Here is a 27,887-nt window from a genome sequence, read left to right as displayed (position 1 = left end):
CCTGCCCCGCCTTTGCCACCCCCCCCAAACAAAAATTAACAACCAACTCATCATTGGAAGCCAGGTGTGTTGGTATTTTTTGTTTCACAGTCAGCTTGGGGCCAGCAGGTAACATTTTTTACTGAATACATTTGAGGAAAGGGTAAATAGTTTGCAGCATACAAAGCCTTTTGCATCTCATCTCCACACCAAAATAATCCAATTATTGATCTGTGATCAAGAAGCACCATGTTTATTGCTCCCTTTGTCCCCGTTGAACCATGCTGCTTTTGTCAAACCACGCTTTTGCTCCGTGTGGGTAAGCACTTACTGACGCTGCCTGAGATCTGGCCTTACAAACGTAGACTTTTTTCTTACGCAACACTCCCTCTGCTCTTCCACAGGTCTCAAGTGCTCAGACATTAAAGCTCTCAACTCGGGCACCTGTGCCGAGACCAAGCACAGCCTGGAGACGAGCCTGTCACCGGCACCACGTGTGGAACTAAAGCGGATAGAAATCATCAGGCCAGCTCCTCTCTGATTCAGAACAGGTTTGGACTAACCTAAAACCTAGGCAAGTTCCCTGTACGCCTGAGGAAAGGGCAAAAAACCCTGTAGCAGAGGGTTACTTCGCTTTGTACAGTGTGCTGGTGACCTCCTCCCTCAAGCGGTCCTGTGACAGCAGGGCCAAGAGCCGGGCTTCCTCCGCTCATGACCGCAGGTGACCAAGCGAAGTTTTCCCAGGAAGGCCGAGTGTTTCACGGCGCTGTGGCCGCTCCCAGACAGCCCGCGCGCGGGAAGCCCGCCATTTCGCGCCGCGGGCTCCTCGCAGGAGGCGCGAGCTGGCGCCTCGCAGGAGGCGCGAGCTGGCGCCGGCGGTGCCCCCACACAGGACGGCCCGGGCGGGCGGTGCGGCAGCCAGGCACCACCGCCCAGCCTCTGCGGGTGGGCAGCCGGCCCGGCACGAGGGCAGGAACGGGAGGCAGGAGAAGCGAGCGGGACGGCCGCCATAAGGGGAAAGACGAGGTAGGGACGAAGGAGACCAGGCCGCGGGGGAGCTCCCTAGCGCTCTTCCTCCCCTCTTACCGGCGGCGGCTCTTCCTCCTCCCTCGGCCTCCATCACTTCCTCTGAGGCGGGCTGCCCCCGCCCCGGAGCGGGTGGCGGTGCGGCCCGGTCCCGCCTCGGGCAGCCGCGGAGGGCGGGCCCATGAGGGGCGGGGAGCAGCTGCCGAGTGGGCTGGGGTTCGGCTGGCAGGAAAGGCGGGGATGGCGGTTGTGGGCTGTCTGGGGAAACAAAAGGACGGGGGAGGTGACAGTAAACAGTCTGGCGAAGTTTGTGTAGGAGCCAAGGCGGGAGAGGCTTGGGGAAGCTAGCTGCAAACTCCCAGCAGAGCAGCCGCGGGCGGAGCGGGCAGCCCTCGACCTCCGCCATCAGCGGCCGGCGGGCGGCAAGTGCCAGCCAGGGGCTGCACTGAACGTGTCCAACTCCCAACGCAAGTGCCAGCCAGGGGCTGCACTGAACGTGTCCAACTCCCAACGCAAGTGCCAGCCAGGGGCTGCACTAAAGGTGTCCAACTCCCAACGCAAGTGCCAGCCAGGGGCTGCACTAAAGGTGTCCAACTCCCAACGCAAGTGCCAGCCAGGGGCTGCACTAAAGGTGTCCAACTCCCAACGCAAGTGCCAGCCAGGGGCTGCACTGAACGTGTCCAACTCCCAACGCAAGTGCCAGCCAGGGGCTGCACTAAAGGTGTCCAACTCCCAACGCAAGTGCCAGCTTCTTCATTTGAAAGGCACAGAACCACAAACCGTAAAGCGAGCTCCAGATTTTTTAACCTTGGACGGCAGAGGCAGAAGGTTTGCGAGGGAAAACAAGTACAAACCCGACCTTTTTATAGCATTCTTCAGCCACATACAATAGTGAGCATTGTCAATGTGAAGGAGGCTTTTAAAAACACCCGGGAGAGAAACCTGCAGTTCGTTATTGCAAATCGTAAAACTAAGGTACAGAGATGAAAACAAGCACCCGGTTTTCAAAATGAGCAGAAGGCAGGTGTTTGACTCCTGGAACCTTCTTACCCCAAGTGTATGATCCCTCAATTAATACTACAATAGCAGATACAAGTATCAAGTCAGAGGTGAAAAGTTCATGGAAATAACAGTTACATTTGCAGAGAAAGAAACTTACCCTTGCGCTTGGGCCATCCAGGAACACTCGAGCGCTTCAGGTTAGTTCGGTACTGCACTGGCAGCACGGAGTTCAAATATCCCAGAGGGTTGCTCCTTCTTTCAAAAGGTTCAAAACACACCCTGAAGTAGATTTGTATTTTCTTAGACTGGTGGATGTCTCATGATCGCTTGAAGCTTTGTATCTCCCCCCCACTCCCTCTATCACCCTCACCTGTGCCAGGCCTCGTTTGATGCAGCATTGCTATGTAACATCATCTGGGTTTTACTGAGAAAATTGTTAAGCTGTGAGAAAGTACATGAGCTAAAGCCATGGAAGACAAGAAGTGCTGTTGTTGGGATAAGAGTAGTTAGATGGTGAAAGAATTAAGATAAAAGGTACAGAAGGAAAGAAAAAATAGAAACTGGGAAGATAATTCAGTAATGCCAAGGATCAGCTCGTGCTAACAAATGGCACAGAGCAACTTTCCCCAGCATAATGGAAACTTCCTGGCCAACTAAGACTCACCAGTTTTCTTATCAGGAGTGGTAAGCATGTTACTGTTTGGCCTAGTAATCTGTTAGTCCTAGCTATCTATTTTGCATATTAGGTGATATATAATTGCTTACATTGTGTGACTTTGGCTTGTGGAGCCTGTTTGTGCACGGTAAATTACACCTGAACAAAAGCAACCCATTGATCCTGAGTTGCATGCTCTCCTGTTTGCATTCTTTCTACCTGTTTTGATTATAAACAGTTGAAAATAAAGTATCAAAAATCTGTCCCCACACAGCACTGTACTGCTAATACTGCAAGACAACCAGAGCTGAAATAATAACAGCCACCCATCAGCTTGGCTCCATTTAAATGATATACAATTTCAATTTTTACCCCCATTATTGCTAAGCATTGTTATACAATGATGGTATAAATTGCAGAAGAACTAATATAAATAAGGCAACATAAAATACAGAATACTTTCTGACCCCCCAAAATGGTAAGCTAAACTGCTGTAACATTTTTCCATTTACCATTTCAATGGAGTTCGTTACAGAAGAGGCATTGGTCCAGAGGGAACAGTGAACTTTACACTGGAATGTTTGTCTCCTCTCTTTCTGTGACATTGCATTCCATCTACCTAAAGACTAGCTTTGGTCTTTCCTGGAGATCATTTATTTTTATTAGAATGGAAAAGAAATATAGTGTTAGATCCTGAATTTTCTACTTAAAATCCCATTACAGTTAAATGTTAAATAGCATAACAGCTTGATTTCTCCCTCCTCTCATTAAATGTTGAACAGCTGAGATAAAAATCGGAATATATTAAACACTTTTGCTTAACAGTTTAAAACATTGGTCAGTGCCTGCCAATAACAAGAAATAAAAAATCTATATGTAAGTAATAATAGAGAAGATAAACATTAAAGAGCCATTTCTAAATGAAGGCCATATTCTGTTCTTGTTACTGTCAGTACTAAGAAGCTATTCAAGCAGTGCTCTGGCAGTTCTGCATTGTGGTCAGAAAATGTATTTTTCTCTTTCTCAGCAGTTCAAACAATTTTAAAATGTATCAGAGAACTGTACAGAAAAACATTCAAGGTGATAACCAGGACTTCCACAGCTGAGTTGTTACCATTTCTTCTTTACCTCAAGATGACTGCCCTGCCAATCACATTTGTGTATAGCAAGATGCAAAGCAACTGGTGTTTAACTGAGTCAGCCGTGTCTGTGACTTGCCTTCAACTGTCCAGGGCTGGGTTTCTTAATTATGGATGGGGAGATTAGTTTACACAGACCTCAAATATTCAGTGACTTGAGTATCTATTGTTATGGGCACACACGCACGTGAGAGTGCTAATACTAAAGCCACAACCATACCATCACAAAAATGCCAGAATTAATTTTGACTTCAGCTAAAGAATTGTTAGAGGAAGTAAAAGGTTTCAGAATTTAGGCCTAGCTGGAAGATTTTTTTTTTTTCCCTCTTTCTTGAACTACCATATCCTTTATTACCATATCCCTTTTGCTTGTTGCAAAAATGTAACACACCTGCAATGTGTGTGTTATTCCTCCAAGTTGAATACCATACACGTAAAACTTGGGAACAGAAATAATCAGTTAAATCAGTGCAAAAAAAGTCATTAATTTCCATGCCCTCTGTCAAATTTCTGGTTTACTCAAACCACCTGCACTTGCACAAGCATATAACAATTCTGGGAAAGTCTTGGAATCTTTACTGTCGCATCAGCAAACCTCTGCTTATGGAAAGGGGCTCACCTGCTGAAGACAATACCTAGTCAGTCATTAAAAAGCGTTTTGGAATGTTTCCCATGCCCTCCATTTCTATCAGCTCCTTCATAAAAGAGTAGTGAAACAATCTTCTTTTATCTGTATTTTTCTGCTCTTTTGCCAGTGGTGAAAACTTTCAAAACTAGTGCTACAGTCCAAATATTTGTTTCAGATGGCATGGATCTAGCACTTAGATCTACAATATGCATGAATACCTAATAAAATACCTAGTATTTTATTCAAACAATATGCTTCATATATTTATCTGTGAAGCAGCTATAATGTCCCAAACAAACACCATCATTTCTCATGTAAAAAATTAAGCAAATATAGATCTTAAATCTTGCATTAGTCTTTGCATATGTTGTTCATTAGAGCACCTTGTTCAACAGAGTCCAAACTGGAAATAACTATGAGAAGGCTGCTATGTCATTGTCCAGTATCATAGGAGTTTTACTGATGGGTCACACAGAAAAATGAATAACTACAAAATCTTAACTGGCACAGAATTTTAGATGTAATTCACTGACATCAGTGGCAGAATTTGCCCTACTGAAGGCTGCAGAGGGTTCTGCACTTACTGTACTATCTGCTCCTTCAGGAGCTAGCAAAAATTAGTTGTATTAGTCAGGAGAAGAAATGGATGGTGGAGTCAGGGTCTTTTCATTAAACAAATAAACAAAAAAACCCCAACCACAAATTTCTTTGTGTTTTAGCACAGAAGGATTTAAATGACAGACACAGGCCATTGCTCCCAACCTCATCCAGCCACCACCTGATCCAAGAGATTTCGTCAGAGGTTTTTTTTTCCCCCTAAGGTCTCACAATCACCAGGTCTCTTGAGATTATATAGTGGCTTTCTATTCTTAGCATATTTCTCCCCTCACACACACACATACACTTCCTACTCAAAACAAGACCCAGAAAAACCCTCTGCCCACATAGTTACAATTCTCAGGAGAACTTTCATATGCTTTTGTTTTGGGCGGTGACAACGTGCATATGTTTTGATTTCAGGGCCCCCCTGCTGGTTCTCATGCTTCAGTTTAATGAAGACAGACCAGCTATTGAACTCACCAGCTTCAGCAAGCTATAACCCAGTGTCTAGAGTCCCTTTGACCTTGCAAGTTGGAGTGAAATTTTTTTTAACATGCTGCTTATTCAAGGATATCACTGTGTAAATGTTTTAGGTTAGCAAATGCACACATTTTCCTGCTGGTGTTTGGTTTTAAAGTGGAGGGTGCTTGGATACTTTTACAAAGAACTTAAGATAAAGATTAGTACATCAGGTAACTGCTATGTTACCCCTGAGTAAACAGTTAGCCCAGCACAAAATTACCACTGAGTTTTTTAAGTCAGTGAGAAAAAGTCCAAGAACAGTGGAAATGGACAGATCTGGAAAACCAAAAGTAGCTAAGTCATTCCTCATGATTAAAGTGAATTACACTGTGCTAAAAATAGAACGTCCACAGAGATAGGGAAAACCATGATTCAGTTAATTTTCTGTTTACTTCTACGTAAACAGGTTTATGATGCAAAATATTGCTAGATATTTTGCAAGAAGTTTCTTTAAGCTTTACCTGTTCTTCCTAAATACTATTACATGCCTGAAGAAAGGGTAAGAAGTTTGGGCAGTTCCAGACAGGCAGCCAGTCAGTCAGCCTTCTATCTTTGATACAGAGACATAACAATTTCTGCTCTGAAAGTTAAATGAATCACAAATCATCTCTGTCATGTGAATCCAGGCACATCACATTTTGAAGGAAAAAAGGTGCCCCCAGTGAAGAAGCCTGCTACAGATACAAGAATTGTAATACTGGTTGGAACTGAAAGATAGCAAGATTTCACCTTCTGGAACATAGATTTTTATGGATTCAAATTCCAGCACTGTGGTTGTTACTGGTAAGATTTTGATTTTCATCTTCTTTTAGCTAGAAATGGTATGCACACATGCTCACAAAGAGTTCCCTGGAGGGAAAACCAGTAGCAAATGGTCATACTAACAATTCCAAATGGAAAATAACTTGCTGCTGTGCCTTCTTAAGAAAAATCAGATGAATGTCAGAGGAAACAGACTGCTGTCTGCCCTCTTTACTGCCATCCAGTTTGGTTTGTTGTTCATTCTCTCTATGTTTTAATCTTTGTTGACATTCTCTCTGATCCAAACCACATAGCTCAAGGCAGTGCAGGCTAGTATTAGATAAAGCTTACCCAAAAGGAGCTCTGAAGCAAGAAAACCAGGTTGCATCACAATGTCACAGTCAGTGTCCAAAATTAGAGCAACACATGACAAGTCTCAGGGTCTCAGTTTCATGGCAAGGTAAGGCAGGTTTAAACAGGAGATGCTGCCTCATCACTGCTCACCTAGACCATTCAATTTGAACATACCAAAGGAGCATGCCTGAACATGCAGTACGAAGGACCAAATTTGGAGTTTCTCTTGCTGGCTAAATCTACTGCTGAATACAGTGTCAGAACCACCAGCTAGAGACTCCTGAGCTTTAGAAGGTTAAATCTCTTAAGGAATACTTCTACTTGTGACTGCTCTTTTTGCCACTGGCTCATCTGAAGGCAATCATTACACATATCTTGACATGCGAGTTGTTGGATAATTCTCCACTGCAGGTCATCTGAGGACAGAAGAATGAGGGTGAAGCTACTTCAAAGAGATTTGCATCTTGCTGTTTTCAATTAAACACTGGTTTTTTTTCTTTTAATAGCTGTGAGATGGACAGAACTAGTTGGGCTTGCTCTAGACAGAACTGCAGTTGAGCTGAATAGGAGTGCAGAACAGAGCAAGAGGTTTTGCTAACCTAACAAAAGGCTGACAATCTGTTTCTTTCCTATGATATTTATGGCACATACCCTTAATGGGCAACATTTCTTAGCACCCTATTTTTCCTCTCCTTAGACAGCCATTTAGGTGCAGAAATCTACTTGTTCCAACAGTTTTAGACTGCTGTGTCCCATTAAAGATATAGGTGCATCTTTAAGATATTACAGATTCTCACAGCATGCCTCTGTCACATTTTCACCTGCTCATAATATAAACCCACTGGCAGTGGGCCCATTTTATTATGTAGTGCTTAATAATATTCAGCCAGTTAGCTCTGCAAGTTACTGCAGGTATTTCAATACTGTAAATCTCTTTTACATTTAGTCATTTATTTTCACAGAACAATTTCTTCCTGAGGTAGTGTCTTATGGGCACCACTGAGGTGCATGTACTTCACTGTGAGCTACTGAATAACTTCATTGTAATTCTACAGTTCTGCACACACAGGTAAACAAACATACACAGCAACTCCAGTTTCAAAATGGAGTAGGAGTCACCCTGGTTTTGTTCTGAAAGCAGAGCGGGACTCGTGAGGTTTTATATTCCCTTTTAATGTAGTTAAGTACTGTTCCCCTTGTTTTCTCCCCATAATACAAACTTAAACCTGGGGAAAACATTGTCAAAAATATTAGCACCACCAGGCTTTTCATGATATTAAAAAGATTAAACACTTATGAAGTGTTAACACATTAAGAAATGCTTGAAGTCTAGCATTAATTACCTGTCATAAATCTGCATTTAGGTTTAATTGTCCCCACATACAAGTGCTTTTCACTGTGCAAACTAGCAATTGTATGCTGTTAAGTGTTATATTATACATTTAAGGGTTTTAAAGTATTTAAAAGGTAGAGCATTAAAACCATTTCACAAACTTGTTTTCGTGCCACCCAGTATCTAAGACATGGCAACAGTCTGGATTAAGAACAGTATTTGAGATCAATAAAGATAGTGGGAGTTTTCCATGAAACTTTTTCATGACAAAAGGCCCATCTGGCTCAGAAGGAGAGTGTTTCCTTGTTGTTTAAAAAGGGTCTTTGACCAAAAACCAAATGCAGAAAATGAAATTTAGTACTTTGGATTCAATGAGCCCTTTCCCTTTCCTCCTCTCTTTCTCCTGTGGGGAAAAAGTGAAGGAAGAGCTTTAGCCCAGCACCACACAGAGCACATCTTCCCTGACAGACAACTTAAGCTTCCATTATTTGAGAATTAAAAGAAATAAAATAAATACAGGTGATACAAAATTCTACTCTTTCAAGCATTTTCAACAAATACACATCTTTTCATGATCTCTAATGGAAAGAATGGTACATTGACTGCAACCTGGGAGTATTTAACACCAGGGCTTTTAGTCATGGTATTTCTATGGATGATGATTCTTGCCCCAAATCATTATTTACATGATCTGTCCTCTTGGCTCCAGTACATTTACCAGCTTCCGTTAAAGTTATCTTGTAAGTGAGTTGCAGCATGAATCAAGAGTGCAGGATTAGTTCTTATGGCAGTGCATGTACAACATGAAAATACTTTTCCCTTAAGTGTGATAAAGGCTAAATCCTTATCTTAAAATTCTCAACCTCCATAACCAAAAATGTGAAGATAAAGAATAAATATGTCTGTGCATACCTGTCTACACCTTTCTTTCTCTTCAGGTTTTGGCCCCTTTAGACAGTATCTGGTTAATTCCAGCTGGGAAGCAGTGAAGGTAAGAATGAAAAAAGGGTTAGAGGTGGTTTAATTTGTGGAGATACTGGCACAAAGTGTTTTCAGGCTTTCCATTGTGATATTTAAGCCCTTTAAAAAATATTATTCTTGATTTTAAAAAGGGTATTTTTCACCTATGGTGCCTTCTCTGCAACTAGTGCATATGGTACAGGTTATCTCTGTCTTCAGTAAACAGACCATCTCATGCCACAGCTCATTTTGTCATGTCTGTGTGAGGTGTAGCTTACTGAGCTGTTATAGACTTCTTCAGGAACACAAACTCCAAAGCATGCCAATTCTGAGTCTGTCTTCACATTTCAGCTTTGGCTTCCACTTTCACATGACAGTGAAGTCTACAGTTATATTGCAAAGAAAGTAATTCAGATTTCTCCTTCCCCTTTTCCCCCTACACCTCGACTACTAGTAACAGGTGTAAGACAGAGCCTTGATTCCTGATTATTTCCTAAATAGGTGTGTTAGAACAAGTTTAGCTGGGTGATACAAAGACATGGTTTGTATACCTGGCTTTCAGCAGGAACTTTTCTGCTAAGATGGTTCTTTTAAGTTAGTTTGTGTGAACTCACATTTCTTGGAACACACCAAAACTATCCACAGATTTTTTTTTTTTTTTTTAACAGAATTACTATTTTTTAAAATATAATCTTAAGTTTTACCAATGACATAACTTCTGTCTTTAAATATATCTTACAAAATAAGCACCCCCACAACTGTACGCAAAAGAATGTCTGCTACAATTAAATCATTTACTAGTTTGGTGCTTCAGGACTCTATCTCAGTGTAAAGGGTGAAATGTCACTATATACACAGTCAAACAGAAGGAATGGCTGCAGAGTTTGCTCAGTCTGTGTACAAGTTGTGTGCAAGGTTCATTCCTCCTCTCTAGCACAACAGCCCTTCTTGAGCTCAGTTACTCTTACAACGTACTTGTGAACAGAGTTATTTTGAGAGGGTCTTCCACACAAGTTCTTAGCAAGTCCGAGTTACAAAGAAGGTTTACACAATGAAACTGGAAACTAGTTTGGGACCATTCAAGATAGTAAAACTGAATAGAAAAACTGGTCCAATATCTACTAGGAATGACAGAAAATAATGGTAAAAATGGAAAGCATAACATATAAAAAACTCAGGTTGCTATGTTAGATTATGGAGATAAAAAATAAGCCCACAAATATTTTCATTCTTCTGGACACTGAAATGAGAAAGGTGGTTGTAAGAAAGCATTTATAGTGAAAGGAAGATGATGACTTCATGACTACAACCCCATGACAAGTTTTGGTGAGAGGTAGTGAAGATCTGTGTTGAAAATGAAGTACAGTCAGGCCAAGTCTGAAAAACAAGGAGCTGGTCCTTTTTTTTCAAAGCCCAAAGCTATAGCAACACCACCAACCCCTGCACATCATCTATTCTAGCATTGTTAACAAGCCGAAGAACACCGAGTGCAGCTTGGTACTTAGTAGACTAAATGTATTACCCACTCCAAGTCACGAGGGATGTTAGCCCCGCAGGCTAACGAGGAGCAAAAATACTTCTGTGATACCTGCACATGAGACTCATAAATTACCTTAACTCCAACTTGACATGTACCCTAAACCACAAATATTTGTCTGTTCACAATGTTCTTGCTCATTATTTCCTGATTCCTATTGGTTCTAATTTTGGGTGCAAGATCATCTTCTTCTGGCTGAAAATAAAACATGTTTTTTATCTGCAAGCAAAACAGCCTGAAGTGAGAAGACACCGATGAGATGAGTTTGCTGTGAAACACCATGTGCTGGCTACACTGGGAAGTTATATAACAAGGGATACAGCATTCCATAATGAAGCAGATATCAGTCCTTCCCTGTAAAGAACAAACCCATCTTCCCCTGATGTGGTATTAATTTGTAATCACGCTGGGGATGCTGCTTTGGTTTCCTGTTCTCTGGTGAAGGTGGTTAATCCAGGCAATCCAGAGAAATTTGCTGTAAATCTGGAAGTACTTTGGATTTTGATAGGCTTCTCCACACTAAATAGCAGTCTCGTGATATTGTTCCATTGGCCTTGTTCACCAGACTAGCCCTATGGTCTTCTGCAAGCTCATGCACATATATTAAAGATAGCAAAATTTAGTATTTACATCTGGAAGTAATCTTGGCTTGGCTTGGGGCTCCTGCATGGATCACTGAAGTGACATAAAGCCCTCCTGCTGAGTCTCTTTTCTGAGAGCCAAGCCAAAGTATGCTCAAACTCATCATCAGGAAAGTTTTGAGCAGCCAGAGCTGTTCAAACATGATTGCGCAGGTTTAATGCCTTTCTAGCATTATTCAGAGCCATCCTAATTACTGCCTCAGAATGAACCAGGTTCTTAGCCAAAGCCTGGATGCAAAAGTACCCTCAGTGGTGTTTTAACACTGATACATGGTCACATCCCAGAAGGGTCTGAACGCATCAAAAATCCCATAAAAAGACAAACAACAGGAGTTCCACAGTCCTGATTCTCAAAGCAGAGCCTCACTCTTCATGCTTTTTTGAAGTTAATTCTTTGCCACAGAGCAGTGGCTTCATTCTGTGAGCAGTACTTGTTCTTACACACAACTGCTTCCTTACAATCCCTCTTAGCAGCTCCTCTGTAAGATGCTGCTGCACTCTGCTGTGCCGATGGGATCGGCTGTTTTCCTGTACCTCTCCTCTTGCCATAGGGAGGATCTGAGATTGATCCAGTGAGCACACAACCCATTCCAGTACTTGCATCCCTTCCATGCCTTCATTGAGCACTCAGAAAAATGGATGTGTGATGTTATTTCTCTTTCAAATTAACTATTCACTGCCATTTTTTGGTGAGTAAGTCCATTGTCATTTTCTGAAATCTCCAGGAATTGGCTGGTAAACATTAATGAAACTTTTCAAATCTCTATTTTTGCTGGTTCATAGAGAGCTTTTGTTCTGGATTCTTGCATTTCTTATTGATACTATGCAGCAGTGCATGGCCCTGTGTTGCCTGATTTGTAATATCAAAAAATAATTTCCCAAGAATGTGAGCAGCACCCTGCTGTTTGGACAAGTTCTCATCACAGCACAGGAGGACTCACGCACAAGGCATTCATCAGCAATTACATCCATGAAGTTCTCATTCCTCAGCAAGTACAGCTTGAGTGTTCAGGGAAAAGGACAGTCAAATGGATCTGAAAATACAGGTGAACCTGTCAATTCAGGGTCATTGAGAAAAGCTTCAAAGCTTTTATAGACACTGTCACATGGCCCAACATGCTTGTCTAGCACTAGAAAGACAGCTTCTCTTTTAGAAACCTGTCTCACTAAGTTTTTCATGGTTCTCATAACTCCATTCACCTGAAACACCCTCCTAAAATACACACAAAAGCTCCACCAGCAGCACTTAACTCTGGAAGCGCAGGACATTCTCTCTAAAGGAAACCACCACCAAGCATTTACCTCGTGTTTGCTGACAGGTCACAATCAGTTTCCATGATGTGTTAGTTCTTCAGCACCACATGGGACCCTCAGAATCCCAGATCCCCTGAATTATTTATTCCATATTACAGATTGATGGTCCCACCCAAGAACTCTTGATCTGACCCTGTTTCTGTGTCTTCTCCAGAAGACACCCTGTCTGGGGCTTGGCAGCTTAATAACTTATCAAGGCAGTCTACCACCAGGGTCAAAGTCCCCAGTTAATGGGGGGCATATGTAAGTTGAGTGACAACAGACATAGTAATTAAACTGTTAGTGAAAAGAAAGTGAAAGGTCACTTTCCAACTGCTTTTGGGAACTAGGTTTTCTCATCAGGTGATGAGGATCAGATCTCTGGGTGGAGTTTTTCATCCTGCCACTGACCATTCAAGTCTGTGCAAATTTGTCATTCAATCTGTCTCTCTCCCTCTCTGCTTTAGTTTCATCATCTGTGAAAGTAAAAAGACATTGCTATTTACTGCCTTAATTCCTGTTCCAGAACTTTCTTACATCCCTAAAGCTCTAAAGAGATTTCTGCAGGATTAAAAATAAAACACACAAAAATACCCAGCAAATAACCAAACAAGAAAACCCCTCCAGTTCCCAAAGGCTGTCATCCTCCTCTAACCATCTTCAGTCTCTCACCTTAAATGCAAAAATGGTTTTGGTTAAGACTGAGGCAAGTAACACCCTTTTTTTTTTATGCTGTTTTTCCATGGTTGCACAACATCTGGTCCAGTGGGATATGAACCCATGGTTAGGATTCTTAGACAACAAAGCAACACATATTATTGATAACATGCTGAAATCACTTAGGACATAATGAACTATCTTCCTTTGACACACGTTCTCAGCCCTTTACTACTGGCCAGATTCTGGTTTTGTCCTGCACAAAAATACTCCATGACAGACAGTGACAACAGAACTGTCACTCCAGAGAACACACGAGAACAGCCTAACAACTTACTGAGGGTATCCACATTCTGTACTAAAGTTCTGGGCAGTCAAGCCCTCTGATCCTTCTAGTTCGAAAGGAAGAATCTCATTAAATGTTAAAGATGCTTTAGAAAAGAAAATGCTAATTGTGAGCCAGCTGGGCTTTTCTCTCTTGGAAGCCAAGACACAGTCCAGCATTCTTTTGCAAGATGATGCAATGGTCTCTCAAAGACTGTCAGTGCCCAGAGGAAAAAAGGCTGGAACTGTTCTCTAAATGTGTTTACTTCCCTACAGGCATTGTTTCCTTGCTTGTGTCAAATAGTTTATCGAGCACGGCTAATCAATGTTTCCGCTGACAAGAAAATGGGAACAGTTTATATAGGAAGCCAATGCTGAAGGGCACATTTCCCAGTTAGCATGGCACAGAACTGTGAGCCTCATCTGCACAAGTATCCTCAGTGAGAAAGGAGAACTTGAGAAGACAATGAGCTTTAACAAAAAAAATTACAGGTTTCTTGGGCTAATCAGATACCTTCTGCTGCTGCTTCCCTTGGAAACCTCATCTCTACCCTATTCTAGTAGTGGTCTACTCAAATGCAACAGGCATTTTCAACCACTACTGTATTTTCTATCAACAGCTTTCTACCTCTTCTGCATCTTGCCATTGCAACTGCCTACCTTCCACTTAAGAGGCTTATGCCTTGTTTCTTAGTGCTGTTCCACTGACAAAATAATTTTGAATCCCTTCTACACGACATTTATTCTCCAGCCCATCTTCCAACCATCTGGCCAATCTGCTGCTTTGAAGGGTGTCTTTGTTTCTTTCACCTCAATTCTGGGCATCCTTTTTGTTTCCTTTGGGAAAAGGTCCCATGTGGAAATTCAACTCTACATAAATGACACAGAAGCAACTTCCCAGTAAGTGACATTTCCTTTTACTAGAAAAGCATATTCTACACCAAGAAGAAAACAAACAAACAAACAAACAAAACCAAACACAAAAGAAATTAAATGCCTTCAAAAAGAGACATTCCTCATGTTGACAGTCACCTCTTGCAGAGCTCACATGAACCAGTTCAAGACAGCAGATCATGTCACTTGAGTGGACAGCTAATGCAAATTCTCCTTCATTTGTTCCTCTTCATAGTGCAGGTTTATCTCCTAGATCATTCAGAGGAATAGTACTTACCTCTAGCAAAGTCTGCTTAAGTGCATTCAAGCATGGACTTGTTCTGAGATGCTGTATTTCATGGTTCCCTATGGAGCAGTCCCTAAACAACAACCTCTCCTACTCAATGGAGACTGAACATCCCTTTGGAAACATGATGTCTCCACATGGATATGATGTTAGGAAATTGTTTAGCACTTTTTTTGTCTCTTCCAGCTAAAAAGGAGAAGGCATCACAAATTGATCATACTGCAGACCAGTGGTGAGGAATCATGGGCTTAGACAGCACTACATGGCTCTTGAAGCTGGGACAGCCTGATTTCTTTGCCACAGTCTTAGAAATCCAATGATCTTACATGGTGTTTTTTTACTGTAAACACAGGAACTGTCCAAGAGAGGCCTTGGTGAAAACATCAATCTCCATATCATGCAGCTGCCTGTGGTTTACCAGAAAGCAAAAGAGCAAGTCTTCAAGATATGGACAACTCTTCAGCCACTGGTGAGTAATTAGAAAGTTACACAATGTTTCCTTCCATTTATGAGTATCATTATTGTGAATGGATCTTTCAAACAGATCTCCGTAAGAATATTGCACAATCTGTGCATCAGACAAAGCTAGACAGTGACTATTAGAAGTGTGATAAAGGTTTCAAGCTGCATAGTGGAGCAATTAGCACACTGTTTGAACCCTGTGCCACTTCCCCAGAGTAACTCCACGCTGAAAAAAGGGAACAAAATAACTTACCAGAAACTGCTAACAAGGTACTGCAGCTCTGCAGTCCTGAGTTGAGAAGACACCACAAACCCAACCTACAGCACAGTTTGGTTTGCATTTACAATTTCTTACGGAAGTTTCCTTTAGGCGTAAGCTGCAGCCAGACTCTCTACCTTGAAGCTAGTATTTCACATGCTGCCTGGCACTATTGCATGATGTGTTTTAAAAACAGGTCTCATTTTTAATTTCCTGTTATTCACTCTGGTGGGAAAATACAGCTTACTGTTCATGTTGGGCTGGCTTCATCTGCCAAAGCACTCATCATCCTTGAGCAGTGTGGGAAGAACAAAGGCTACCAAGAGATGGATGTTTGTGGGCTTCACCCAGAAGGTGGCTGTTGCGTACTAGATGGCCCAGAAAAGATTGAATCTGCAATTAATATGAAGACTCTCTGGAAAAACATCTCACTGGAAGGGATTGATATAATCTTCTCCAGAGATGCAGGAAGGTAAACATTGCGTATCGGGGTCTCACAGTAACAGCAGAAGTAACTCAATCAGCTTATGTAACCTTGGAGAATCTTTGCAATGAGTCTTCTTTACTCCAGCCCAAATCACTTGGAAGCAAAGTCTTCAGAGGGGCACACGTATGAAACTGGATCAATTTAAATTTTATGTAAAGCAGCCTTCATGAAAAACTCCAGGCAGTAGATATTTTTCCATGGATTTGTAAATTCCAAAAGAAACAAGTTTCAACACAGCACACCCTGTGATTAACAGCCCCAGTAAACCTGGGCTTTCAAGAGAGTCTGAAAGCAACACTGACTAGTAGCAGATTTTAATCTGTTTTTCCCAGCTGGGAGGGATACAAAATGTAAATACAGACTGAAGAGCAGAGCAATTAGATGTACCTTTGGAAGGATGTCTGTGATCTCATTATGTGTTTCAGCAGTACTGAAGTCTTCATTTGAAAGGAAAACAAAACAGTAAATGATCTTGTTCTAAAAAAAAAAAAAAAAAGAGCTAATCTTGGCCCTTCATTTCAGGATTGGCACCTGCAAGTTAAAAGGTTGGGGGGCAAGGAGAATACCAAACTCTCCATGTGGTGAGATGGTGTGACTGGCACCAAAAACTGTCTTATGTGGTTGTTGTTGTTCCAGCAGGTCGTGCTTCCTTTCCCATCTCCCACAGCTTCCAGCACCCTAGAAAAGAACCCATCTTGTGATTTTTTTTTAATTTAAAGTTCCTTCTGGGTGGGTGTCTGAGAAACCAAACAATCAGCAAAGGAATATTTGTTTCTGAGACCTGGTTTACTTCAGCATTTCCTTCATTCACTAAGCAAATATGGTTTTAATAATTTAATAAACCAGACCTGGTTTGGCTACTTAGAGAATATTTACATTTAATCAAAGTTGCCTGTTTCTGAATCCAGGTTTCTGGTGTTGTTTTGCTCTGGATATTGCAGGTACATCTGTGATTACACCTACTACACCTCTCTGTACTACGGCAATGGCAGAGCTGCCTTCATCCATGTGCCTCCATTATCCACGTCGGTAACAGCAGACTTTCTAGGAAAAGCATTACAGACAATTATCTTAGAAATGTTAAAGCAGTGTGGGGAACAGCAAAGGATGGATCACGTAGGGAAAAACATGAGGAGTTCTTCAAATACAATTACCTCTTAAATGAAGGAATGTAAAGATTATTTAAGACCTCTACCTAAAGCACTTGATATTCCGTGTTATTTTCAGTGAAATCTCCTTACAAAACTGAAGAACTATTTGCATCTCTCAGTGTAAAAAGCTTGAGAGGAAAACCAAGTGATTGGCAGGCTGTATTGCTAACAATGATAAAGGTGCTTCAGATTTCAGAAGCGTGAAACTGGAATTAAAACATTTTAGATGCTTAGCCCTAGTTACGATGGTTAGAAAGACATTAATGAAGCCTTACTAAACCAAGACTGATGCTTAGAGCTGTAAGGCCATTCAGCACTGGATGGGTGTATCAAAGGTTCCCCTCAGTTCTTGTCCAAGTCCAGAAAGAGAGTTCAGCCATACAAAGTGCCCACATGAAAAATACATAAATATGGGGGGAAGCACACAAAGGGATCCTGTTGATGTCATGTGTCACAGTTACAGTGACCTACCATAAATGCTGGTTTCCCCATCAGAAACAGGCTATGAGCCCAGGGTGACTTAAGAGAAAGTAAAGAACAGAATCCATCAGGAACTGGAATCACAGAATAATTTGGGTTGGAAGGGACCTCAAAAGATCATCTAGTCCAACACCCCTGCAGCAAGCAGGGACATCTTCCACTAGATCTGGCTGTTCAGGGCCTTGTTAAACCCATGGATGGGGCCTCAACTACCTCCCGGGGCAACCTCTTTCAGTGTTCCACCACCCTCATGGTGCAGAACTCGTTCCTAACATTCAAACTAAATCTCTCATTACCCCTCATCCTATCACTGCAGGCCTTTATAAAGTCTCTCTTCATCCTTCTTGTAGGCTCCCTTCAGGTACTGGAAGGCTGCTATTAGGTCTCCCCAAAGCCGCCTTTTCTCTAGGCTGAACAACCCCAGCTCCCTCAACCCGTCCTCCTTGGAGAAGCATTGCAGCCCCCACTCCATCAGGTCCATGTCCTTCCTGTACTGAGGGCTCCAGAGCTGGATGCAATACTCCAGGTGAGGTCTTACCTGAGTCAAATGGCAGAATCACTTCTCTGGATCTGCTGTCCACACTTCTTTTGATGCAGCCTAGGGTGCCATTGGCCTTCTGGGCTGCAAGCACACACTGTCGGCTCGTGTCTCTGTAAATACCCACTGCCATGTCCTTGCTTTTCATGTGTCTCCACACAAACACTTCCCAGTGAGATTCAACTGGCAGCCCCTGAAGCCCCTGAGCAAGGCAGGATAAAGGAGGAATTTTCCTTGGTTGATGAGGATGGAGTTAGGGATCAATTAAGCAATCTGAACATCCATAAATCCATGGGTCCTGCTGGTGCTGAGGGAGCCAGCAGCTCTTTAGCTTGGAGAAGACTATATGAAGGGCGAGTGGTGGGATGAAAGACACAGGGTCTCCTCAGTGATGTCCAGTGACAGGACAAGGGGCAATGGGTGCAAGCTGGAGCAGAGGAGCTTCCATGTCAACGTAAGGTGAAGGCGATGGAGCCCTGAAACAGGCTACCCAGAGAGGTTGTGGAGTCTCCTTCTTTAGAGACAAATAAAACCCACGTGGATGTGTTCGTGTGTGACCTACCCTTAGGTGATCCTGCTTTGGCAGGGGGCTTGGACTCTATGATCCTTTGAGGTCCCTTCCAACCCCTAACATTCTGTGATAGCAGTCAATGTTTTAATGACAAGAGTCAAAATAACTGCAAACACCATGGTAATTCTAGTTTTCGTGCCACTGCCTTTTCCAGCAGCTGTTACAGAAACCTGGTAACTCTGCTGGGCAGCTGAATGCCCCATCTGTGCACAGCAGTGAGGGGAGTACGCAGGTTTCCTTCACATAATGAAATACACAAAAATGCTTACCTCCTTCAAGGGAACTACCTAATGCAAAACAGGACTCAAAGGCCCATTGAGAAAGGGTCCCCGAGCTCAGGGTCGGGGGATGAAAACACTTTTGGTTCCAACACAACATAAAGGCAGTAGTGACTTCTGCTAAGATTTCCTCATAGTAGCTCAAGGAAATGCAGCCAAAGAGGGCAGAAGAAAAACGCAGATAGACCCTGAGTTTTCAAACCTGTACTTACTTTGCAGAAGGAGCCACACATTCAGAAACAGGCAAATGCATACAGAATTCTTTTATTTAACTTAAATCATGTAGTACTGAAACTACTAGAAAAAAGCAGAGTAAGAGAAACTAAAGGAGCCTTCGCTTCAGCCATTCAAAATAGACAAAGTTTCTTCTTTTCATAATGTAAAGAATCCCGAGTATATCGCAATAACAGGAATAAATTCTTACAACAGAATATACAAAAACATTTTGATTTTTTTTTTAATCTACTGATTCATTTTAATATAAACACAGGAATTTCTTTAGGAATAATTTATACACAGCAAGTCTTTTTATGTAATAAATTGGCCATGTTATTGTTTAATTTTCTCTTAAAAAAATTGAAACAAGAAAAATTGGAAAATGTTGTATTTGCAACTGCATCCATTCCTTAGCACTTTCTAGTTTTGTTTTTGTCCCAGAGGTAGACAAACTCTGGCCAATCATTTAATCTCAAACCTCACTGGTTCAGAAAACAGAAGAGTTCATTTTTAACAGTATCTAAATCATCAGAACCCTTTAGCAATGTGGTTGGTCAAATCTGGGGGGAGGGTGGGGGCAGAGTGAAGGGAAAGGAAGGGATCATTAATATTGTTAAATAAAAATAAATAGGGACCCTGCCTTGCTCATCTCAACAAGACTTCAACTGGTGCTCAGTGTCTTCAGAGGCTGCACACAAACTTTTAAAGGGATGGGAAATCTGCAAATAGTTCAATAGTCATTGTGAAAACTGTCTTCCTTCTTTCTCTTATGCAGTTGCATCCTTCAAACCACATGGCCACTGTGAAGCAGGTACTGAACAGCACAAATGAGACTGGGTAGCAGCAAAACCCATTCTGTTTCCCTGACCAGTGAGGTTCTTGTAATCCATTAAGTTAACTGCCCTAAACAGCAAAGTGAAATGACCAGTTAAGATGATCCCACCCCAACCAGAGGGCTCTGGAAGACCAGGATACTGAAGATACAGAACATTTCCCCAACTCCTTTACTCATTTGCTATATACTGGGACACAAAGCTTGGGTGGGTAGGGAAGAGGGACACGCCATGACTTGGACAAGATAGCGATCCTTTTTGGCATATTGTAAAGCTAGCTAGTAAACTGGTACCATCAAACCCCCTGATCACACGCAGACACACACACACACACAGACACAGCAAAGTGCCCTTAAATTATACCTTAGGCATTTATAAACTACAAACATTTTATAAAATTATTCTAGGTACTTACAAAATGCAATGAAACATTGAATTAGTTCTTGTAAACCAGATCTTCGTCAACTGACTACCCGTAATCTACTGGACTTGAAAGCCCTATTGAAAATGCTAGTGGGTTGCTAACCAACGGAACGCACACAAAGGAAAGTATGAGCACACACGCACACGCACGCACACCGACTACTGATGGTCTTAAGGTACTTGCAAAGCAGAGCAGCTCTAAGCTGAGACCGATTCACACAGACCGACGGCAACAACCACTCAGCTGGTGATGGATGTACCACTCCAGCTGCAAACTCCAGAGGTTCGTTTACAAGTACCAATGATCAGAATTGTGATACCTGAGCTCTGATGCTGTCCCATGTTTTATGCTCAGGAAACTACCTCTAACTTCTGCCAAGCCCTGTGTCTCTGTAAATACCCACTGCCACGTCCTTGCTTTTCACGTGTTCCACGCAAACACTTCCCAGTCTGATTCATCTGGCTGCCCTCAATTTCAGAGGCTGTTCACTGTCTCTGAGCAACCAGTTTCTAACCTGAGGCATCCTTTGAAGCCCTTCTATCTATTTAAAGTTCTGTATCTTCAGCACCTCCGGCCACTAGTGTTGTTTCTACACATCATTCTTAAATTCTTGTCTGCACAACTACTCATGGGTTAAGTTGCAATACCTGGCTTTTATCACTGGTTAGTAAGGAGTGAATCCCTTACACTTTCCTCTGCTGTTGTTCAGCCCAGTGATTAAATACACAGTTGACAAACAAAATAAGAATAACAGGAAACAAGTGTTACTTTTACTAATGGAATGAAAAGGGTTTAAATATTTATATATATCTATATTATAAATATACATATGCATATATATATATGTATATATAGATATATATGTATGGAGTTATACCAACAATAGGAGTGTTGTTCACTTAGACTCAGATTGTACTAAACACCCCTCAACAGTTCCCAGAGGACCTGACAGCAGTTCCATCTGGTGACCAGTCGTCCTGGGCAAACTGGGCTCTCCTTCCTTTGTTTTTAAAGACCAACAGAAGCATCAGTGTGCACATGCCTAGAATCATACATCACTTAGAACCAGCTTTAAAGAGCAGGGCATCATGCTGAGAAAGACTTGGTGCACACAGGCCAGCCTCACACTTTCCATCACGCTCGGCTTCTGCATCCAGTTTATCACTCTCCCAAAAGAACATCTTATTCAGTACCAGGCAGCTGACACTTCTGTTTACACAGGAGCCCCATTCCTGTGGGACCAAACCACCTTCTGGGCCACCGAGCAGCTTTCGAATGTCAGGTGAAAACAGTGGCCGAGCACTACCAGCAGAGCTGCCTGCTCCCTGCAGTGACACCAGTTTGTGATCCTACTGCATCAGAACATCTTGGTACCATTTGTCAAAATGCTGGTTCTCAGGGCTGGGTGGGCTTTTGTTTTCAATTTATAAACAAACTGGGTTACTTTAACTTTATTCAAACACAGCTGAAGTTCTAAATAAATTTTCCATACCAGACAAGCCAGTGGTCTCAGAGAAGAACAACATTACAAACCATATTATGACTCTATCAAGCCAACATTCTCAGTTGTTCACATGCACAAACAACTCGATTTACTGTCCGAGGGAAGTCTGCATGAAAAACCCATGTGAATAAAGCTATTCAAAATGCACAAAACACAACAACAACAACCACCAAAAAAAAAAGCTATGGAAACAAACAGAACAAAAAAAGGGAATTAAGCTTGAATTGCAAACACAGAACGCAATGGTATCATGAAGGTGGTTTGGTCCAGGAGAGCTGACTGTCATCACGCACGTGGTGTCTCGTGACTGTCTTCTACTGGAGTGCTTGTTGAAATGTTTATCATGACAGGTGCTACATCGTTAGTGTTTCTTCCTAATGCATCTGAAAACCACCTATGGACAACTGTAACCACCAATAACTTGGACAGTTTAACAAAACCCTCCTAGCCAGCTGAAAGATCTGAGGATCTCCAGTTGTGGTAATCAATATGTGCAAGGGAGGGGAAGAGCCACTGCAGCAAAAGGTCACTGGAACCCAATAAAGGAAAAAATAGGAACCCAAATCAAGCTAGTAAAAAAACTTTACATTATGCTGGTTTCTCGGCACCGGATAGAAACGTTCCCTCCAAAGACAAACTCTGCAGGACTTAACCACAGCGCTGTGTGTTCAAGAGGCCATGTACAGCTCAAAGTAGCCAAGCACCACATTATTCAGATACCACAACCAACACCTGCAGGAACAGCTGCCAAGAGCCGGAAAAAGAGAAACATTATACATCAAGTTGATGGCAAGCTCGTGTTAGTCCTGTGTGCTTGTAAACCAGTTACACGCTGTCAGAGGGCGGTTAAAATTTGATGGCTGGTCCATCAGAATCCACAGTTATGAAGCATATAAGCCGGGGAAGAAAAGGGAACTGAATTTTTACTGGCACGTTAAAATAAACCAATTCAATGTTAGTTTTGAAAACAAATAATAATAAAAACCAGTGCTCTCATCAAACAGAAGCAGCAAAGATCCTGAGCTGCAAACTCAATGTAGCAGTATCGTCGGGCAGCCCGTGACACGTTTGTCCCTGTTTTTCGGTGGAGGCAGTGATGCTATTGCTGTGTGAGCCAATTTATTTTTAGGTGCTGATTCAGCCAAATGTCTTTTTGGTGCTTGTGGCATCTGAGAAAAATGTGGCAGGAACGACTTAGCCCATTCTACAGGATGAACAGAAAGACCACTCCCTTCAGTAGTTCTTCTGGACCTTCAAACTTTGTAAACAATTGATTGCTGTAACATTTCAGTAAATGCTCATCATTTGAAGTTCTCCTATCAGGTCAGCTATGTCCCCACTCAGAGAAGCATAGAATGGTCTGGGCTGGAAGGAATCTCCAAAGGTCATTCAGTCCTCCTTCCCTGCAGTCAGCAGGGCCATCCTCCACTAGATCATGTTGCCCAGGGCCTCATCAAGCCTCACCTTGAATACTTCCAGGGAAGGGGCCTCAACCACCTCCCTGGGCAACCTGTTCCAGTGTTCCACTACCCTCATAATTAAGAACTTGTTCCTAACATCCCACCTGAATCAGCTCTTCTCCAGCTTAAAACCATTCTCCCTTGTCCTGTCACTGCAGACCTTTGTAAACAGACTCTCCCCATCCTTCTTGTAGGCCCTCTTCAGGTACTGGCAGGCTGCTATTGGGTCTCCCCAGAGCTTCCTCTTCTCCAGGCTGAATGCCCCCAGCTCCCTCAGCCTGTCCTCATAGCAGAGGTGCTCCAACCCCTTGATCATTCTGACGTCCCTCATCAGGTCCATGTCCTTCCTGTACTGAGGGCTCCAGACCGGCACACAGCACTCCAGGTGAGGTCTCACCAAAGCAAAGCGGCAGAATCACCTCTCTGGATCTGCTGACAATGCAGCTTGTGGTTGGCCTTCTGTGCTGCAAGCTCACACTGTCTCCTCATGTCCAGATTCTCACCCATCAGCACCCTCAAGTCCTTGTCCTTAGGGCTGCTTTCTCTCCCCTCCTCCCCCAGCCTGTACTGACAGTGAGGATTGTTCTGGTCCAGGTGCAGGACCCTGCACTTGCTCTTATTGAACCTCATGAGGTTCACCTGGGCCCACCTCTCAAGCCTGTTCCTGTGGATGCCATCCTGTCCTGCTGTGTGAACACCACCACTCAGCTTGGTGTCATCTGCACACTTGCTGATGGTGCACTCCATCCCTCTGCCTACATCATTGATGAAAATATTAAATAGCACAGGTCTCTGTACTGGCCCCTGAGGGACACCACTGTCACTGCTCTCCACCTGGACTTCAAGCCATTGAGCATCACCCTCTGGATGCAACCACCCAGCCAATTCCTCATCTAAACAGCATTCTGTTGCTGACCTGAGGACAGCCATGACAGCACATTTAAAAAGCCAGCCTGTTTCCTTACAGAATGGACACCCCGGACTCAGACAACTCTTGGGTTTCTCCTCAGAAGTGAATTTGAGCAAAAAACAAACAAAAAAAACCCCAAGAGAGAAAATCCTTGGAATTGAGGCAAATACTCTGAAGTGACCCTTGGTGGCAGGCAGTGACTGTTCCCCTCCAGAACCTAGAGCATGTGGTATATGGAGTGAGAGGTTACCAGTATCAACGGCATTGATTGGCTGCTGAGAAATGTGAGATGTACTTTTTTATATACACACATATAAAAAAATAAAAGAGTGAGGTAGATAAATGTTTGGAAAAAAAAATCAAAAAACTCTCCCCCTGTCATACTCAAAAACCCTTACCTCAGTATTTAAATTTATTATGGGGCATCTCTACAGTGATTTAAACTGATATCACAAAAATAAATAAAAACTCCTACATAGAATACCTTCTTAATTCACTTTTTTGTCTTTTTCATTTTTTAAAGGGAAAAATAACTATGGAACAGAGGGAAGAGAAGATAATGGGACCTAAACTACACAAGCAAAAAGCACTACAAACTTCTTAACATCTCCAGTCAAAAGTAGCAATCAGTATACTTTAATTCTTTGTTCTTACTCAAAAGTTTAAACATTTCCATCCCAGAACCACCTCTTCACTGCCATCATTTGGTTGGATCAGTGCTAAACAAAGGCTTCGGTGCTGTGACTAAGGTAAGACAAGCAACTGGTGCGACTCTGGTTGTAGACTTTCTGATGGCCCCCTCCTTCCCCTTTCACCAAGGCTTCTGCATCTGAACAAACAAGCTTACTCATTTTCTTTTGTTCTGAGGTTTGGTCTAGGATTTAAGCAACAAGCTTGTACTTGTACAGGTTTCCATAGCTGCCAACACTTAACTGTTTGCTGGCCAAGCCACTGGCCCCAGCTATGTGCTTTCCACCCAGCCCCACAGAACTGATGTGGGGGGTTGTTTTGGTTTTGTTGTTGGCTTTTTCTTGAACAGGGGTGCAAAGTGCAGCCCAAGGTGCCCTCCACGAGGGCTTCCTCATCAAGAAGGCAAAGAGCTGGGGTTTGCTGGAGCCAGGTGTGCAACGGCCACCCTATGAATGCCTGGCATCACCAGCTGCAACTGGTATAGGTCTTTCTCACAGGGTGGAAGGGTTAAAATAGTCTTTAAAAATTAGTGACCCAAAAGCCTGGTGTCTGCTGTTGTACCCAGCAAGGGAAAAACAAACCGTGTGTGTGTGTGTGTCTGTGTGGGGATGGGTGGGTGGATGTGTGCCACAACCAAAATAAGCAGGGAGGGAAGGGAGGGGTAGGACCCTGGTACAACAATGAATATAAACACTGAACAAGAATGTACTAAATATTTAACCTTTTTTTCTGACCTGAGTTTGCATCATGCCTTGCACTGTAAGAGACTCGCATGCTGTCTGGGCAGAGGTTAGTGGGAAGGAAGGAAAACTGGGGCTTAAAAACACCACAGCACTGCTAGTGTTTCTGTGTGGGGTGTCCCTTCTTTCTCCATGTCCCCCTCCAAAGCCCTGTAGCCCATACAGCCAAGATGTTGTAAAACAACTAATGGGAAAACAAAACAAAAAAAAGGAAAAAAAAAAAAGGGAAAAAAAAAAAGAGGAAATGTCTTTATAAAAAGGCATTAAACAGTTCATGGCAAATCATATGAAAGGGATCAGTTACTGGGAAGAAGGAAGTAAAGTTACACACTATAGTACAAAGCATAAGAAAATCTGTGGGAGTCAGAGGGAAGGGAAGGAGGGCAGACCTGAAGGTTTTCATAGATTAAATCCACAAAGATAAAGAACAAAAAAAATAGCAGCTTTTTTCTGTACAGACATATAGATGAGTATCTGAACCGTAAAAAAGTTATAAAAGTGACACAAAAGACAATGTGTATGCAAATGATCCATGGTCTAACATAGAACTGCAAGACCCTTCGAGAAGTCTTAATAATAAAGAGAAAAGGTCAACAAAGCATCATATACTTGAATCCGGTTACTGCTTTTTTTGTCTTCTCCAATTTGTGTTTCTAGGTGGTTTTTTCCTTGCAAGCCTGTGGAGGAAGGCAGGCTGCAGCCATGGAGATCTCTGCCGCTTAGTTTCGTGTTGCATTTTTGGCATGCGGTTGACTTTTGTTTTGTAGCAAATGCACGTGTTTAGTTAGCTCACCACTGCCAGTTTTGTCCAGAATTCATTGGGATGGGGAGAGGGGTGGAGGGAGGGCTGGTTCTTTACCCCATCCCTTTTTCTTCTCCATCACAAGAAAAAAACAAAACAAGAACAAAAAACAATCACATTTTGTCCAGTTTTGAAAAAAGCTCTAGACAATTGGATTTGTTTAGTTATTTTTGTTTTTAAAGACCAGTGTATGGTTGAATAGAACATATTGGTCAGGATCTCTTTTTAAACAGAGCAGCTGATTACTGTGCTCCTTCCATGCCTACAAAAAAACCAAACCAAAAAAAGGAAAAAAAGAAAAAAAGAAAAAGTTCATTCGTGGTTATTTTTTGGCAAAATTTGGCAGCGTTGAAAATGGTACCAACCTTGGGCAAATGATGGCCCTTTTGGGTTCTTTTATGTGTTCCTAGAAAGATTAAAGAGCAACCTTAAAAATCCAGTCTTTTTTAGGTTTGATTTTTGTGTGTGTGTGTGGTTTTTGTTTGCTTTTGTTTGTCGGTTGTTTTGTTTTTATAAAGACCTACAGTGTCAGGCAGGTGCTTGCAAGGGTACCAGGGAGCCACCTGGCCTGCAATATCTTTGATCTGATAAAAGTGCTGTACGGTTGAATTTGCACACAGATATGTTTCCCATTATGAAGCAAAGAGAGAGACAGAAAGAAAGAGAAAGAAGAGAGAGAGGAGAGGAGAGAGAGAGACATCAGATCTCAAGTTTTCTGTTGCTATTGAGTGTTAACATTAGAGTTTTAGAAGGCCGACTGTGTGCCCCATGAATGGAGTCCTTTACCGAAACAAACATCTGCTTGCATATTGAAAAAGAAAAATACGGTAACTCGGTTACTGAAAAAAAGGTTCTCCCAAGTGCAGCTATGGCAGTTCTGAAGATCCACTGAGGTACAGTAGGCTTTTGAATATATTGTAATCTTCTTTCTTTCTTCCCCCAATGCACATGTTTCTCTGTGTTTTGTTTCTGTGAGATTCTGGATCTAAGGATCAGCAGGCCGAAGACTGGGGCAAAGGTAAGGCCCTCTCATTCTTGCGTCCCCCGTTCATGTGTGCGTACGGCTGTCTCTCCTCGAAGCTGGCCCGAAGGACCACCACACCTGGGCCGTTCTCAGCTTTGTGTCCTGAGTGCTTGTCAGTGGGTTGGAGGGTGGAGGAGGGATCTAAAGGAATGCTCTCCATGTTTTCAGTCTCCAGGTCAAGCTCCTCTGTATCTGGAGGCTTGTTCTCTTCACTGTAGAAGAAGGAGACCTCTTTGAATGCTGGATCCAGCTCGTCTTTGATGCTACCGATGATTTCCAGGAAGGAGGGCCTCATTTTGGGATTGTACTGCCAGCACATGCGCATCAGTTCAAACCTGGACAGGAAACACAGAGCAGAGACGTTCACTGAGGTGTTTTACGAGCCCTGGCTGGAGCCCAACCAACCACAGGTGAACTGAACCACGTGTTGTAGGAAATCACTCAGTGCTGATGGAAGGAGAACTGACAGAATTCTTACAGGCCAAGA

The 27,887-nt window shown here is 42.6% G+C and overlaps 3 protein-coding genes across 7 annotated transcripts in view; 1 reads left to right on the top strand and 2 right to left on the bottom strand.

Moving 5' to 3' along the window:
• Positions 1 to 2,436, bottom strand: part of FAM169A (family with sequence similarity 169 member A) — a 41,867-nt gene extending 39,431 nt beyond the window's left edge. Inside the window, exons 1-2 of the mRNA XM_068143351.1 lie at positions 2,378 to 2,436; positions 2,165 to 2,286 (exon numbers count right to left, since the gene is read on the bottom strand). Of these exons, the coding sequence (XP_067999452.1) occupies positions 2,165 to 2,286; positions 2,378 to 2,421 (166 nt within the window). The 5' untranslated portion in view covers positions 2,422 to 2,436. The remainder of the gene's footprint in view (positions 1 to 2,164; positions 2,287 to 2,377) is intronic.
• On the top strand, positions 379 to 19,055 carry PGPEP1L (pyroglutamyl-peptidase I like). 3 transcript variants are annotated; one of them, XM_068143354.1, is made up of 6 exons: positions 379 to 530; positions 6,178 to 6,334; positions 8,918 to 8,970; positions 14,924 to 15,040; positions 15,535 to 15,764; positions 16,721 to 19,055. In XM_068143354.1, the coding sequence occupies exons 2-6, from the start codon at positions 6,301 to 6,303 to the stop codon at positions 16,938 to 16,940; spliced, it is 654 nt and encodes a 217-aa protein (XP_067999455.1). In that variant the 5' UTR covers positions 379 to 530; positions 6,178 to 6,300; the 3' UTR covers positions 16,941 to 19,055. The 3 variants fall into 3 exon arrangements, with proteins under 3 accessions (XP_067999455.1, XP_067999453.1, XP_067999454.1); XM_068143352.1 differs by having other exon boundaries at positions 379 to 553; XM_068143353.1 differs by lacking the exon at positions 379 to 530 and adding an exon at positions 832 to 1,005.
• The window catches only part of IGF1R (insulin like growth factor 1 receptor), a 182,843-nt gene continuing 174,001 nt past the window's right edge, over positions 19,046 to 27,887 (bottom strand). For all 3 annotated transcript variants that reach the window (XM_068143346.1, XM_068143347.1, XM_068143348.1), the window contains exon 21: positions 19,046 to 27,735. In XM_068143346.1, the coding sequence (XP_067999447.1) occupies positions 27,369 to 27,735 (367 nt within the window). In that variant the 3' untranslated portion in view covers positions 19,046 to 27,368. The remainder of the gene's footprint in view (positions 27,736 to 27,887) is intronic.

This window comes from Melanerpes formicivorus, unplaced genomic scaffold (assembly GCF_026170545.1).
Source record: "Melanerpes formicivorus ecotype bairdi unplaced genomic scaffold, bMelFor1.0.p_v2 SCAF_10, whole genome shotgun sequence".
Lineage (NCBI taxonomy): Eukaryota > Metazoa > Chordata > Aves > Piciformes > Picidae > Melanerpes > Melanerpes formicivorus.
The sequence above is the reverse complement of the archived record's forward strand: the minus strand, read 5'-3'. Positions and strand labels throughout refer to the sequence as shown.